This window comes from Salmo trutta, chromosome 14 (genome assembly GCF_901001165.1).
Source record: "Salmo trutta chromosome 14, fSalTru1.1, whole genome shotgun sequence".
NCBI classification, from domain to species: domain Eukaryota; kingdom Metazoa; phylum Chordata; class Actinopteri; order Salmoniformes; family Salmonidae; genus Salmo; species Salmo trutta.
Genome location: NC_042970.1, coordinates 65,477,745 through 65,495,267, shown reverse-complemented (window position 1 = coordinate 65,495,267; position 17,523 = coordinate 65,477,745). Strand labels below are relative to the sequence as shown.

Sequence of the window (17,523 nt, the reverse complement as noted above, 5' to 3'; positions counted from 1 at the left end):
CGAGAGAGAGCGCGAGAGAGAGCGCGAGAGCGGAGATGAGAGCGAGGACGAGGGCGCGAGAGAGAGCGCGAGAGAGAGCGCGAGAGAAGAGCGCGAGAGAGAGGCGAGAGAGCGCGAGAGGGCGCGAGAGAGAGCGCGAGAGAGAGCGCGAGAGAGAGCGCGAGAGAGAGCGCGAGAGAGAGCGCGAGAGAGAGCGCGAGAGAGAGAGCGCGAGAGAGCGCGAGAGAGAGCGCGAGAGAGAGAGCACGAGAGAGAGCACGAGAGAGAGCACGAGAGAGAGCACGAGAGAGAGCACGAGAGAGAGCACGAGAGAGAGCACGAGAGAGAGCACGAGAGAGAGCACGAGAGAGAGCACGAGAGAGAGCGAAAGCAGACAATAGTGGGGTAGTATGATGACTGATGAGCAGGGGGCTTACCAGGTGATAAGACGGAGGAATCCCATCTATGTCTCATTAGAAATGGCGGGTTAAGCCTTTAAAATGACAGCAGAAATGTAATGAACAGCGACATGTAAAGGCCTGCCGTTAAGCTGGCCCTCCCTGACCACTAAAGGGCAATGATATAAAAAAAAGTAGGATAAAAAAAAAATTCTAAGCAGAGAGAGAGATGGAAACAGGTTGACAAGTGTGGTCTGGTCTAGTCTTGTCCAGCCATGAAAACCCAAAGGCTTATGGGTGACATCTGTTTTTAAATGTCAGATGGAATCTTACTTCTGCTGAATAGGAGCCAAATCCTAACTTGAGATCTAACACACATTTTCTCCCATAGACATCAGTGCCTTATTTCGCAGGTTTGATATTCAGCCATATGCCTCATACTGGAAGACTTTCAGACCATGTTTACAACTACTCAACCCAAACTAGCGGCTGGCTTCTTTCCTTGTTGACTAGTGATGACTATCAGGTGAAAGGAAGAACGTATTTGACAAAACATCTGATATCTATGAAAAGGCAGGAATGTGGCCATAACATGTCGCATAACAACTAATGGAAAGTCCATGTGGACTGTGACCCAGTTCAGCCCAGGTCCGTTTAATCTGACAAGATGTGGCTTGGCTTCGAAATACGGATATCCAATTACCACATCTGGTCCTTTTAAGTATCATTGTCATTTGAGGGAGGGGAGAGGGTAAGACCATTACATGTCGGAGCCACATTTAATGACCAGTTGACCTTCCCTGTAAAATCTGAATGAAGAGGAATCCCTCATCTTGCTATTACCGAGGAAATGCTTGTTCAAATGAGTGAATTCCTCAGACAGAGACTTGAGTATGAAGGAAGAATCTCAGGAGGGCTATATCAAAGAAGATAGCTTGCCCCCTTCTTTTGAACTGTAAAGCACTGCACTTTAGAGATCAGCCAATGAGACTAGCAGGGAAACCCTATGACCTAATCCAGTGGCTGCCACTAACCCATCAGTGATCATCTAGCTCAATGATCATGGTTACACCATGATCAGGGTAGTAATTTTGAAAGATGAAAACATTTGCGTGATTACGTCATACTGAACTAAGTATTCGCTCCGTACCTTCTTGAAGAGGACGACGCCATCCTTGGACACCTCGAACTTGGAGAAGACGGCGTCGTTGGAGGTGATACCGAACGGAACATCATCGACGGCCTCTGCAGCATTCAGGAAAGCCTTGGCTCCCTCAGACTCGACATCCTAGAGGACAAAAAGACGCTTAGCTTAGATGCCGTCATACATGATCCGTCTAGTGGGAAATGGGACTTAGTTGGCACTAAACTTTCCTTCAGAGAAACCCTACAGATTGACCTTGCGCAGCTAGGCCAGAGTAGTAGGTCAGAGGTCATCGTCTCACCTTGAAGAAGCCGATGACTGCTACCTCGTTGCCGGCGATCATGGACTCCACCTCGGCGACCTCCCCCAGGGTGGCTGCGGCTGGTCCAGTGCGCTTCCTCAGCCAGTTGACGATGTCATCAGCCTGTCTGCCAGCTGCAGGAAGGGAACAACAGTTCTAGTAAGTCACTATGGCAGCGTTCAAAACATTAATAATGTATGAGATTGATTCCCTACTTCCTTTGTTTGTTGTACTGTAATGTATTCACTGAGCAGACAAGGTTGGCCATGGTAAACAATACAAGAGAATGGCAAGCCTGCCTCATGTTTTCTAATCATGTACAGATCAGAGATGACGGCAAGGGCGGACGCAAGGATGCATTTTGAATATTGGAAAAGGGCCCAGGTCACATGAGCAGGGCTGGTTGAATAGAGACTAATGGTACAGATCAAACAATACTTCAGGGTGAACAGGCAGAAAAGCAAATGTACTCTGCCACGACTGTGGTGTACTTGAGTAAACACAGCTACAAGTATTGCTGCCATTATTCTACTTGAATGGTCGTTATGAGGGACAAAGGACAGTTTAAGACCTCTCATTTAATAAAGTATTTCTTAACTTATTTGGTCACACCAGCCTTGTGTTGCAGACAAAGGAAAAAAGGTAGCTACATTCCTCCGCGATTCGTTTGCCCCACCAGAGAAGACTTAAGCTCTCTAAGAACCAACGTGTCCCAATTAAGTGGACTGACTCATGATTAACCTGCATGTTATTCCAAAAAGAGCCAATGACGCAACAGCAGAGCAACACCGCTGAGCGATGCTGTAGCCAGGCCAGACAGACACAGCTGGAGAAGGGATACTGCTGCCCGTGGCCTTGTGAGTGCTCCGCTTTTAGCCCAGAGAGAGCGAGTGCTGGAAGTTAAAGCTGTCTCCCCCCCGTAAAAGAAAACGCAGCCAGTCAGTGAGCAAACGTGAGGAACTGCACATTGCCTGGCTGGGGGGATGGGAGGGAGAGAGAGCATGGATAGAATGTGTGGAGGGAGGGAGGGGCCCCTTAATTTAGTCACAGTTATATGGGGAAGAGTGAATGGGCCATTGGCTAACACTTGGCTGATAAGATCACATTACCAGCATAAGAAATGGCAGTACTTAGTGTCTGAGCCATCCTTCAGAAAATAATTATCTGATCATACACATGATCTATGCCTGATGATCATAACTGGACTACATGACACAGCTTATCACTTTGTTGGTAATAGTTGTACCAGTTCTTGAGGTACTTAGGCATTGAGTAATTAGGTTGTTCCAGATTTAGTCATTGAGATCACAATAATTTACAATAGAATAATTTGTCAGTTGATAATCTTATTTGATATAATTGGTTATTTGAAAATCGAAAGAAATTTACTGGGCTAAATTTGTAATGGCTATCCAAGTACACAAAAATAGCCCAGTTCTGCCTATGGACTCAGTCCACGATCATGTCTAGCGCAGTAAATGCTATAACTAGGGCTGTGACGATTATGGAATTTTAGGTAACGATTAATTGTCATGCAAAGACACGGTTGTCATTGTTTTATTTTTACAAAAATGTAAATTAAGTGTAGCTTATAGACCAATGCATTATAGGAAAATGTGTTACAACATACCTAATGAAAACACAGCTTTGGTGAACCCCCCCAGTCTGAAAAGCAAATGGTTTTGACCGCTTGGAACTTTTGGAAATAAAGCTTCATCCCACACATGACATTCTGCTCATAAAATGATTCAACTTTACCCACTTCATGTAAAAATTAACTGCTATTAGGTGAACTACATCTCCTTAAATATGAAGTTGAACCCCATCCCTTCTGAAATTAACGGGCTACGACGATTCTAATTTGTACTTTCTTTAGTTCACAGTTATACGACAACCGTGCCAGCCCTAGCTGTAATATACATCCCTCCACTACTCACCAGAGTACTCTTTGGGCGACTCCTTGTCTCCCCCCTTGAAGAACTTGATGGTAGGATACCCCCGGACACCGTACTCCTGGGCCAGTTCTGCCTCCTCTGTGGCGTCCACCTTGGCCAGGCGGATCTCTGAGCCCTCTGCCTTCAGCATGCTGGCAGCTTTGGCATACTCCGGGACCAGGGCCTTGCAGTGGCCGCACCATGGGGCATCTGGAGCAAGAAGGAAATCGTAGAAATAGAATTAGACCACACAGCTTCAGAGTTGAGAGATTCACACCGACGGGTGAAGTAGATGCAAATACTGTAGTGACTGTTGATAGACTATGTTAACATTTGAGTGTTGCTACATGTTTGGGCCAAAGGGATGCTTTCTAAATACTAAACACCAATATTGGTACAATGTTTGTATGGAGGGAGACTTGTGTATTTAGAATTTCCAGTTAAGTGAGCAAAACATTTACTTACAGTAGGCTATTTAGAGGGCGTGGAAAAACCTAATCTGGCAAGTTAGTTTTCAATGAGCTCACTGAAAAGACTAGTCTTGGGCTATAACTAAAATAGTGAAAATGTTGCCTGAGAAGAGAAGTGGATTCTCTGACTTCTTATGGAGGACATAGAATGGCTTGTAAAGGTTCTGAATGCATGAACCCTATGAAAAAACCCATGAAACTTTGAACAAACTTACCCTATTGACTGCCTGTGATGGTGTGATTAATGGGCTTTGAGATGTCAAGATATCACCATAAGCTAACAAGTCTATTAAGCTTGGTTGTAAGTTCAAAGTCCAAAGGATATTTCCTCAAATGATACAGTCCTACAGCAATTACTTTTAACTAAATATTATGTTTATCATCGATTCAAAACTGAGTTGGTGCGTTTTCATTGCAGTGTTTCTTAGTTTCAGTGGAGAAAACCCCCAAGTTCCATCAGCCGGGAGAGTTAAACAAAAGTTGAACAGATGATTGAACTTTGAAGTACACGTCAACTGAGCATCTCATTCAAGCCTTCAGGTCCAGCCAGTACGTGAGATACGTGAGCAAACTGTTTTTAGCCCACGCCCACGTCGCTCATTGGAATGTCCGAGTCGTGGAGTTCTCCGATTGGTCTGCAGGCTTGTCAGTCTGCAGGCTAAAAGTTCAGAATACCTCAAGAGTTTGTTTGACAGTTGTAGCAGGACCGGCCTGCTGGTAACATCAAAACTATTTATTAAAGAAACCCATTGCACTTAAGAAAAAGTGGAAACCACCAAGTTCACAAGTTAATAAGCATTTAACAAATGTGTCGCAAAACCACTGCAGCAACTTATGTGAATGTCAGTAAACTTACATCAAAACAGCTCCTAACTGAAACCGGAGTAGAAAGTGTGCATGACCAGGAAACGATATCTAGCAATCGAAACTCAAGTGGTGAATGAATCAAAACATACACGTCACTCTTGCAACTAATGGAGTCTGCTTGATGTATTCACAAGACTGAATGGTGTCATCACTCAAGAGATGCTTTGCCGGCACTGTTGCACACTTCTAGAGTATTCTAAAACGTGCATGAAGTATTCTCTCGAGGGTACACAGAAGCACAAGCCATCCCTTGTAAGCTAAACAAACAATAAGCTGTAGTCACGTTTATAAACGTCTATGAAGCAACCAAGGCTGGTAAAGAAACCGGCACTTTAACCAACAAGAGAGGTCACAGACGAATGTGACTGTCTTTGTTTTTTTTTACTTATCAGTCCTGTGACGGCTAGATCGGGATTCACTGAATTCTCAATTTGCCTGTGTGCCAGGTATACTAGCTAGATAGCCAAATACAACAAAGTCCCGTACTAGTAAGGTTAATCAAATGTGCAGTAACTTAGTTAACGTTACTAGTTAGTTAGCTAGCTAGGAATGACATTGCCTTAGATTCCTTCAAAATATATAACGTTACTACTTGAAATACAATGGCCAGCAGTGCAATCAACAGTTAATGTATGAAACAGGCCTAACGTTAGTTAGTGAAATTGGTCACTAACTAGCTAACGTTTGCCCGGCAAACCAATCAGGAAAGCTAGCTAGCTGACGTTGGTATGCCATTCCACCTTTGCGGTAGCTGAAGTGAAGCTGATAACACAGCTGCAAGCGAACTCCGCTAGCTAGCATAGATTAGTGAACAAATTAGTAGGCAAGCAAACAAGTTAGGTTGTCTAAGCCTTTATATGATCAGGTAGTTTACTTACAGAATTCAACTAGGATGTTTGGGTGAGCTTTCAAAGCCTCCTCGAAATTACTTTTCTTCAGCACCAGAACATCATCTTCTTCGCCGATATCAGCCCGGCTTAAAACCGCCAGTGTGCATAGTAGGAACAACTTCAACATAGTTGCTGTAGACTGCGGTTTCTAACAGAAAATGTGTTCGTGCTACAAGTGAATGGGCTACCGACTGAAAGTGGTGTATTTATGTATTTCCTCGTCTTACAGTTAGAACTGTAGCTTGTATGTTGTGTCTACCGCTACTAACGTCGTGGCATTACGCGCAGGAACCAAAAGGGTCAGCCGTAGTGCGCAGGCGCATTTATCAGCTTGAAAGCTGCTCGTGTTGAATTGTGACTGGACCACAGCTGAAGGTACCTGGAAGTGAATCCAATTTGTCAATGGATGTGTATTGAAATCAATTGCAATTCTTTGCGGTCACATTCTTGCTAATATTTCAGAATTGTTAACAGAAATAACTAAAATGCCTTAGAATGAAGGCTTAAGGTTTTATGCAGAAAAGGTGTTGAAACAGTATAATATTCTGGGAGGAAATGGTAGATGGAATGGCGAATGATACCTTGCCGGTTATTAAAGACTGCAGTACATTTGTTTTCAGTTTGCATATTGTTTTGATATTCGGAGTTTGCTCGACAATACCTCTTCGACATAAGGTCCTATGATGATTATGGTGATAGATTGCAAGATACAGACTTTATTCCTTCAATGGAGAAATACTAAGGGCGCTATATGGTCAATTCGTCATCTGCATCTGCCATGCAGCATTTCCGGTGATACGGCCTCTGCAAAAGTCAGGACAGTCATACTTCTTGCGCTTTGCAGAGCAGCATGGAGCTGTTGTGAAGGAAGTAGTCAAGGAAGTGATTTTGTCTTTATACAGGACTTCCCGCCCCCACCTCCAGTCAACCAATCATGTCAATGCAGAGCTATATGGGTCCCTTGGCATTGTTAAAACATTTGAGAGGCGCAATTTGTAGCTTAATTTGGCTTCTGCTTGCCTTTGGAGGCTCCGAATTGCGTCTCACCCTCCACAACCACATTTTTCAGATCAAGCATAAGTTGGCTTTAAGAATGCCCTGAACTCGACATGGGCGGTATCCCCTTAATAATGCAGATGTCAGGTTGAGCATGGAGCGCCTTTAAGGGGCCGTCTTAAAACTGCAATCAGCCAAACTTGGTATTTACAGAAACACTTGATTGTCTCAAATGATCTAGAGATCTTAAACAGACTTAGATTTTACATTAATATTTCTTGTGATAGGTCTAAATTTCAATAGCTCACTGTCCATATGAGCTATAGATCTAGACACATGCAGTTGGTTCCTTGGCACCTTTCCCCCCCTTTGATTTCCGATAAATATTTATCATATTACAGCTGTGGTTATTAATTCATGTAAAGATTTCATTTTCAATCCATATGACATATACATCGAACCACTTGATGTTAGGTCACTGACCTCCTTCCTCCATAGTGCCCCCATTAGAATAGCAACATTTTTATCTAACTGATTTCACATTCATATTTCCTGTGATGTCTAATTTTTAGTACCTTCCTATCCATATGAGCTACAAGTCTACAGAGAAGTGCGGTGGGTTCCTTGACCTTTCTTATCAATGGTACACTTAAAAGAAATATTCCTGCCCTTGGTCCTATTGGAAATATTTTTTTCAGATTACCGCTTTGGTTACTAAGTAACATACAGATCTACTTTTATGTCCAGATGGTTCTGAAATCTAACTGAAAATACTCTCTGATTCAGAGGGGTTGAGTTAAATGCGGAAGACACATTTCAGTTGAATGCATTCAGTTGTACAACTGACTAGGTATCCCCTTTCCAATATTATACATATTTAACATAGTCAACAGTTTATTAGGTACACCCATCTAGTACTGGGTCTGACCCCCCTTTGCCACTAGAACAGCCTGAATTATTCAGGGGCTTCTACAAGGTGTCGGAAACGTTCCACAGGGATGTTGGTCCATGCTGATGCGATGGCATCACGCAGTTGCTGCAGATTGGACAGCAGAACATTTATTCTGTGAACAGCCCATTTCATTTCATCCCAAAGATGCTCTATTAGGTTGAGGTCTGGGGACTGTGCAGGCCACTCAAGTAAACTGAACTCGCTGTCATGTTCCAGTCTACGTTTTTCCACTCCTCAATTGTCCAGTGTTGGTGATCGTGTGCCCACTGGAGCCGCTTCTTGTTTTTAGCTGACAGGAGTGGAACCCGGTGTGGTCGTCTGCTGCAATAGCCCATCCGTGACAAGGATCAACGAGTTGTGCGTTCTGAGATGCCACACCACTGTTGTACTGCACTGTTATGTCTGTTTGTGGCCTGCCTGTTAGCTTACTCATTAACTGCCATTCTCCTTCGAACTCTCGCATCAACAAATTGTTTTCGCCCACATGACTGCCGATGACTGGTTTGTCGGTAAACCCTAGACACCGTCGTGCGAGAAAAGCACACGAGGGCAGCCGTTTCTGAGATACTGGAACCGGTGCGCCTGGCACCGATGATCATAGAGTCGCTTAGGTCACTTGTTTTGCCCATTGTAATGTTCAATTGAATAGTAACTGAATGCCTTGATGCCTGTCTGCCTGCTTTATATATCAAGTTACGTCCACGTGACTCACTGTCTGAAGGAACGATCCATTTGTGAACGGGGTGGTGTACCTAATAAACTGTCCGGTGAGTGTATAGTGTATGCTAAAAGATTTGGGGAAATTTTCTTTGAATGAGGACTCAACACTTGCCTGTTCACCTATTATGTGGTCTGAGTACTTTTTGCATTCACATTGCTACTTTTACTAAAGAACCAAGATCTTGTTTCAACATTTACTCACTCTGGGTTTTTACAAAGTGCAGGACAAGCCATTCCATCAGAACGTGTTATCGGACAGCTAAATATGCCTACATATAACTAATAAATCACATTTAGTTAAAAGATGACATAATAATTGTAATCAGAAGATACTATTAAAGTAAATACACTGCTCAAAAAAATAAAGGGAACACTAAAATAACACATCCTAGATCTGAATGAATGAAATAATCTTATTAAATAGTTTTTTCTTTACATAGTTGAATGTGCTGACAACAAAATCACACAAAAATAATCAATGGAAATCCAATTTATCAACCCATGGAGGTCTGGATTTGGAGTCACACTCAAAATTAAAGTGGAAAATCACACTACAGGCTGATCCAACTTTGATGTAATGTCCTTAAAACAAGTCAAAATGAGGCTCAGTAGTGCGTGTGGCCTCCACGTGCCTGTATGACCTCCCTACAACGCCTGGGCATGCTCCTGATGAGGTGGAGGATGGTCTCCTGAGGGATCTCCTCCCAGACCTGGACTAAAGCATCCGCCAACTCCTGGACAGTCTGTGGTGCAACGTGGCGTTGGTGGATGGAGTGAGACATGATGTCCCAGATGTGCTCAGTTGGATTCAGGTCTGGGGAACGGGCGGGCCAGTCCATAGCATCAATGCCTTCCTCTTGCAGGAACTGCTGACACACTCCAGCCACATGAGGTCTAGCATTGTCTTGCATTAGGAGGAACCCAGGGCCAACCGCACCAGCATATGGTCTCACAAGGGGTCTGAGGATCTCATCTCGGTACCTAATGGTAGTCAGGCTACCTCTGGCGAGCACATGGAGGGCTGTGCGGCCCCCCAAAGAAATGCCACCCCACACCATGACTGACTCACCGCCAAACCGGTCATGCTGGAGGATGTTGCAGGCAGCAGAACGTTCTCCATGGCGTCTCCAGACTCTGTCACGTCTGTCACGTGCTCAGTGTGAACCTGCTTTCATCTGTGAAGAGCACAGGGCGCCAGTGGCGAATTTGCCAATCTTGGTGTTCTCTGGCAAATGCCAAACGTCCTGCACGGTGTTGGGCTGTAAGCTCAACCCCACCTGTGGATGTCGGGCCCTCATACCACCCTCATGGAGTCTGTTTCTGACCGTTTGAGCAGACACATGCACATTTGTGGCCTGCTGGAGGTCATTTTGCAGGGCTCTGGCAGTGCTCCTCCTGCTCCTCCTTGCACAAAGGCGGCGGTAGCGGTCCTGCTGCTGGGTTGTTGCCCTCTTACGGCCTCCTCCACGTCTCCTGATGTACTGGCCTGTCTCCTGGTAGCGCCTCCATGCTCTGGACACTACGCTGACAAACACAGCAAACCTTCTTGCCACAGCTCACATTGATGTGCCATCCTGGATGATCTGCACTACCTGAGCCGCTTGTGTGGGATGTAGACTCCGTCTCATGCTACCACTAGAGTGAAAGCACCGCCAGCATTCAAAAGTGACCAAAACATCAGCCAGGAAGCATAGGAACTGAGAAGTGGTCTGTGGTCCCCACCTGCAGAACCAGTCCTTTATTGGGGGTGTCTTGCTAATTGCCTATAATTTCCACCTGTTGTCTATTCCATTTGCACAACAGCATGTGAAATGTATTGTCAATCAGTGTTGCTTCCTAAGTGGACAGTTTGATTTCACAGAAGTGTGATTGACTTGGAGTTACATGGTGTTGTTTAAGTGTTCCCTTTATTTTTTTGAGCAGTATATTATCAGTAACAGAATAAATCCAATGTAGGCTGCTGGCCCTTTAAGAGACATGTTGTACCCTATGTTGTGATTCTCACCAAATACGACATCTTCTCACTATTGAAACCCCACAATTGAATAAACAGCTTATGAAGCTCTCAGCCTATCGATCACATATTTCAAACAAATAATCTGAACGAAAATCTCCACACATATTTTGACATTTCTGTGCATCCTTAACAATCACTACTCAATATCCAAAAACAGCACACGTTTTTTTTTGGCAAACCTGGATTATGGCAGGGGAAACGGTGTTGCAGTGGTCTAGTGTGTGGTGTGGGAATAATGAAAAGCGAACCTAGGGAGCTTTGTATTCACATTGCCCTAAAAAAGGTAACCAGAACAGTTCGCTTCAGGGGCTCTTTTGAGGGGTCTGAGTTCCTTTGGAGTTTTTACGCTGCACAAAAAACATTATACAAACCGCAGAGAGTACACAAAAAATGGCTGAAAGGGACCAAGTGTAGAAACACCCTTAGACCATTCCTCCATACATAACCTTTCCATATCCTTGATATCGTTCATCTACGCTTCAATTCAAACCACAAGTTTTCAATGAGGTTCAAGTCCGGAGACTGAGATGGCCATTGCAAAATGTTTATTTTGTAGTCAATTTACCATATATTTGTGGATTTTGATGTGTGTTGGGGTTATTTTCTTGCTGGAAGATCCACTTCCGGCCAAGTTTCAGCCTCCTGGCAGAGGCAACCAGGTTTTTGGTTAAAATGTCCCGGTACTTGGCAAAGTTCATGATGCCGTTGACCTTAACAAGGGCTCCAGGACCAGAGGAAGCTAAATAGCCCCATAATATCAAAGAGCCACACTATATTTTACAGTAGGTAGGAGGTACTTTTCTGACCATAGCACCAGTTCCAATTCAAGTGCCAATGCTGTTTAGCATACTCCAGCCGGTGCTATGGTCCGATGACATAAAATAGAGCTCTTTGGTCACGCACACCAGTGATTACCTCATACCTACTGCAAAATATGGTAGTGGATCTTTGATGTTATGGGGCTATTTTGCTTCCACTGGTCCTGGGACCCTTGTTGAAGGGGAACTGCACATGCTGATTTGGCCTTGTTTTTTGGCTTGCTCCTCAAGAAATCCTGGCGGCCATGACCAGTGGTGTAGTGCAATTAACAAAATGTAACCTTTAATTTAACTAGTCAAATCAGTTAAGAACAAATTCTTATTTACAATGACGGCCTACACCGGCCAAACCCGCCCTCTGGGACTCCCAATCACGGCTAGTTGTGATACAGCACGGAATCGAACCAGGGTGTCCGCAGTGACGCCTCTAGCACTGAGATGCAGTGCCTTAGACCACTGCGCCACCCGGGAGCCTAAATGAGAGCAATATATATTTTTTATGACCTCAATTTCTCAAAGTTTGTATCGACAGATGTGGCCTATTGAATATTGTTGTAGAATAGGCATAAAATGCATCCTCCAATTGCAATGTCTGCCTATGCCCACACAGGCCTATTATCTCAAGAACATTTTCCGTTTTTAATACCCTCAAACACCAAGTTAGGCATACAGTGGCAAGAAAAAGTATGTGAACCCTTTGAAATTACCTGTATTTCTGCATAAATTTGACAAAATTTGATCATCTAAGTCACAACAATAGACAAACTCAGTGTGCTTAAACTAATAACACACAAATTACTATTGTTCTTATCTTATTGAATACATAATTAAAACATTCACAGTGTTGGTTGGAAAAACTATGTGAACCCCTAGGCTAATGACTTCTCCAAAAGCTAATTGGAGTCAGGAGTCAAATCAATGAGATTGGAGGTTTTGGTTTGAGCTGCCCTGCCCCATAAGAATTGTCGTCTTCCATAAAGCTGGAAAGGGTTACAAAAGTAACCTCAACCCGATTGAGATGCTGTGGCATGATCTCAAGAGAGCGGTTCACACCAGACATCCCAAGAATATTGTGGAACAAACAGTTTTGTAAAGAGGAATGGTCCAAAATTCCTCCTGACCGTTGTGCAGGTCTGATCCGCAACTACAGAAAACATTTGGTTGAGGTTATTGCTGCCAAAGGAAGGTCAACCTGTTATTAAATCCAAGGGTTCACATACTTTTCCCAACCTGCACTGTGAATGTTTACACCGTGTGTTCAATAAAGACATGAAAAGTCATTGTTTGTGTGTTATTAGTTTAAGCTGACTGTGTTTGTCTATTGTTGTGACTTAGATGAAGATAAGATAACATTTTATGACCAATTTATGCAGAAATCCAGGTCATTCTAAAGGGTTCACATACCTTTTCGTCCCACTGTACCTCATTTCAAAATAGGCCATCATCACTGTCAATCGTTTTACCGGTGAAAATGTCCAAACTGCATGCCAATCATTTGATCTCAATCAGTTTCATGGGAATATGCATTTAGATCTTCTTGAATTACTGTTTTATCAGCAAATTAAAGCAGATCGTGTTGAACTATAAGCCTTTCTTGTAGGCCTATTGTCAAAGCATTTTTCCTGCATAGAGGTGTGCGCTGTTGAGTTTTGGCCACATGAGGAAAAACGTGACTATTCAGCTTCAGACAAGAAATGACTGAGGTGTTTTTGGTGTAACATAATCTTTTTTATTTAACTTTGCAAGTCAGTTAAGAACAAACTCTTATTTACAATGACGGCCTACCAAAAGGCAAAAGGCCTCCTGTGGGGACTAAAAATAAATACAATATAAATATAGGACAAAACACACATCACAGCAAGAGACAGCACTACACACAGAGAGACCTAAGATGACAACATAGCAAGGCATCAACACATGACAACACAGCATGGTAGCAACACAACATGACAATAACATGGTAGCAACACAGCATGGTAGCAGCACAAAACATGGTACAAACATTGTGGGGCACAGACAACAGCACAAAGGGCAAGAAGGTAGAGACAACAATACATCACATAAAGCAGCCACAACTGTCAATAAGAGTGTCCATGATTGAGTCTTTGAAGAGATGGAGATAAAACTGTCCAGTTTGAATGTTTGTTGCAGCTCGTTCCAGTCGCTAGCTGCAGCGAACTGAAAAGAGGAGCGACCCAGGATGTGTGTGCTTTGGGGACATTTAACAGCGTGTGACTGGCAGAACAGGTGTTGTTTGTGGAGGATGAGGGCTGCAGTAGATATCTCAGATAGGGGGGAGTGAGGCCTAAGAGGGTAAAGTTAGATCAAAGCTGAATCAATGTCTCACAAGATCACATAATGATTAATAAGTATTTAACATAACACAACTGAATATAATATATTGTAATATAGTAGGCCTATCTGGGGCAGCAGGTAGCTTAGTAGTTAGAGCATTGGGCCAGTAACCGGAAGGTTGCTAGATCGAATCCCCAAACTGACAAGGTAAAAACCTGAACAAGGCAGTTCTGTTCCTAGGCCGTCGTTGTAAATAAGAATTTGTTCTTAACTGACGTGCCTAGTTAAATAAAGGTTAAATAAAATAAATTACTAAATGAGCACCATTGTGAGAAGTGAATATACACTGCTCAAAAAAATAAAGGGAACACTTAAACAACACAATGTAACTCCAAGTCAATCACACTTCTGTGAAATCAAACTGTCCACTTAGGAAGCAACACTGATTGACAATACATTTCACATGCTGTTGTGCAAATGGAATAGACAACAGGTGGAAATTATAGGCAATTAGCAAGACACCCCCAATAAAGGAGTGGTTCAGCAGGTGGTGACCACAGACCACTTCTCAGTTCCTATGCTTCCTGGCTGATGTTTTGGTCACTTTTGAAGGCTGGCGGTGCTTTCACTCTAGTGGTAGCATGAGACGGAGTCTACAACCCACACAAGTGGCTCAGGTAGTGCAGCTCATCCAGGATGGCACATCAATGCGAGCTGTGGCAAGAAGGTTTTCTGTGTCTGTCAGCGTAGTGTCCAGAGCATGGAGGCGCTACCAGGAGACATGCCAGTACATCAGGAGACGTGGAGGAGGCCGTAGGAGAGCAACAACCCAGCAGCAGGACCGCTACCTCCGCCTTTGTGCAAGGAGGAGCAGGAGAAGCACTGCCAGAGCCCTGCAAAATGACCTCCAGCAGGCCACAAATGTGCATGTGTCTGCTCAAACGGTCAGAAACAGACTCCATGAAGGTGGTATGAGGGCCCGACGTCCACAGGTGGGGGTTGTGCTTACAGCCCAACACCGTGCAGGACGTTTGGCATTTGCCAGAGAACACCAAGATTGGCAAATTCGCCACTGGCGCCCTGTGCTCTTCACAGATGAAAGCAGGTTCACACTGAGCACGTGACAGACGTGACAGAGTCTGGAGACGCCGTAGAGAACGTTCTGCTGCCTGCAACATCCTCCAGCATGACCGGTTTGGTGGTGGGTCAGTCATGGTGTGGGGTGGCATTTCTTTGGGGGGCCGCACAGCCCTCCATGTGCTCGCCAGAGGTAGCCTGACTGCCATTAGGTACCGAGATGAGATCCTCAGACCCCTTGTGAGACCATATGCTGGTGCGGTTGGCCCTGGGTTCGTCCTAATGCAAGACAATGCTAGACCTCATGTGGCTGGAGTGTGTCAGCAGTTCCTGAAAGAGGAAGGCATTGATGCTATGGACTGGCCCGTCCGTTCCCCAGACCTGAATCCAATTGAGCACATCTGGGACATCATGTCTCGCTCCATCCACCAACGCCACGTTGCACCACAGACTGTCCAGGAGTTGGCGGATGCTTTAGTCCAGGTCTGGGAGGAGATCCCTCAGGAGACCATCCTCCACCTCATCAGGAGCATGCCCAGGCGTTGTAGGGAGGTCATACAGGCACGTGGAGGCCACACAAACTACTGAGCCTCATTTTGACTTGTTTTAAGGACATTACATCAAAGTTGGATCAGCCTGTAGTGTGGTTTTCCACTTTAATTTTGAGTGCGACTCCAAATCCAGACCTCCATGGGTTGATAAATTGGATTTCCATTGATTATTTTTGTGGGATTTTGTTGTCAGCACATTCAACTATGTAAAGAAAAAAGTATTTAATAAGATTATTTATTTCATTCAGACCTAGGATGTGTTGTTTAAGTGTTCCCTTTATTTTTTTGAGCAGTATATTTCTAATAATAATAAGTGATGAGTAGAATATTAGGAGTAGGCAACAGACACAGATCTTGATGAGGGTTATTTTAAGCGATTTGAGCGCCCTTCGAATTGCGGCACTGAAAGGACAGCACCCTAACCAAGTGGTCACATACTGTACTGTTCTGGGTTCCACTGGCAAGAGGGGTCCATGCATAGCCGTGGGAAGTAGGGGCGCTGAGGGTGCTGCAGTACCCCCTGAAAAAATATATATATATATTTTAATCTTTTTTTTCCCCCACAAAAGTTGTGCACTGGGCTTTCAATATTCCTGTATTAGCAGACTGATATAGCCATCTACAGTGATGACATAGCACCCCCAACCTACTTTCCGAGGCTATGGGTCCGTGGAGTGAACATCAAGGCAAACACGCAGTGATTTTATTTTCTTATATTTTTGTTGTTGTACTTTTACCCTTTCTTCTCCCCAATTTTTGATATCCAATTGGTAGTTACAGTCTTGTCCCATCACTGCAACTCCCCTATGGACTCGTGAGAGAGCCATGCGTCCTCCGAAACACGACCCTGCCAAGCCGCACTGCTTCTTGATACACTGCTCGCTTAACCCGGAAGTCAGACGCACCAATGTGTCGGAGGAAACACCGTACAGCTGGCGACCAAAGTCAGCTTGCAGGCGCCCGGCCCACCCCAAGGAGTCGCTAGAGCGCGATGGGAAAAGGAAATCCCGGCCGGCCAAACCCTCTCCTAACCTGGACGACGCTGGGCCAATTTTGCGCCGCCTCATGGCTCTCCTGGTCACGGCCAACTGTGACACAGCCTGGGACACTCGGGAGGCCCACACGCAGTGAATTTGGATCTTAGATCTTGCTGGTGTGATAAGGTTTATGTGGTGTATCAGTTTGTTTCTGTAGCACTCTGACAGTAGGGTTAAAGTGCATCGCACATGTGCCCTAAGTCCATAAACTGTTTTGAGGACAGCCATTCTAGCAACCTCTGGAATATTTTTATGTCTGCGGCTGTTCTTATTACATTGGATTTGGCCCGCTCAAAGTGGTCAAGCCTCCGACCTCTGCACACACGCCTACAGTTATTCATCATTCGCGCCACCACCAGAGAGAGAAGACAAAGAAGAAACCTCCATTTACCTACCTAGAGGCTGCTTTTGCCTACATATGTATTTAGTTTGTCATTCTACCGCCGAGTATTTATTTAGAATTGATCAGAATACATTTTACAGCAACATCCCTGGCCATGACAGAAGCCAAACATGAGTTGGATTGGGGGTGTGGTTTGATGTGGGTGTTTCATGGGTGTGTCCTTGGTACCACCAAGACACACCCATCTGTCGGAACCTTGCCCGCAGGTGTTTTCCCCCACTCAGTCACAAACTAACCTCCTGCAGGTTGAATTCAATAACTAACTACAGGCAGATGTACGGTGAGATGCCAGAAGAGGCTTTGAATAGGTCAGTAGCTTACAGAGTAATATGAGAAGAATGCAATTGCTGAATTTATGTAGATATTCTAAACTAAGTGTTTTGATAACTTTCAAACATAGTAACAGGTCCATGTAAAATAAACAACCTTTTACATCAGGGGTGTCAAACTCATTCCACGGAGGGCAGTGTCTGCGGGTTTTAGTTTTTTCCTTTCAATTAAGACTTTCACAACCAGGTGAGGGGAGTTCCTCAATCAAGTACAAGGGTGGAGCGAAAACCTGCAGACACTTGGCCCTCCATGGAATAAGTTTGACACCTGCTTTACATAATACCATAGAAGCGGTGTTCTGCTAATATAACAATGTGCACTTTTCACCTTTCATTGTCTTTCCC

The 17,523-nt window shown here is 44.4% G+C and overlaps 1 protein-coding gene across 1 annotated transcript in view; it reads right to left on the bottom strand.

Annotated features, from left to right (window-relative positions):
* Positions 1-6,294, bottom strand: part of LOC115208653 (protein disulfide-isomerase) — an 18,441-nt gene extending 12,147 nt beyond the window's left edge. Inside the window, exons 1-4 of the mRNA XM_029776877.1 lie at positions 5,972-6,294; positions 3,760-3,966; positions 1,823-1,956; positions 1,528-1,665 (exon numbers count right to left, since the gene is read on the bottom strand). Coding sequence (XP_029632737.1) covers positions 1,528-1,665; positions 1,823-1,956; positions 3,760-3,966; positions 5,972-6,110 — 618 coding nt within the window. The 5' untranslated portion in view covers positions 6,111-6,294. The remainder of the gene's footprint in view (positions 1-1,527; positions 1,666-1,822; positions 1,957-3,759; positions 3,967-5,971) is intronic.
* Between the last annotated feature and the right edge of the window lie 11,229 nt (positions 6,295-17,523).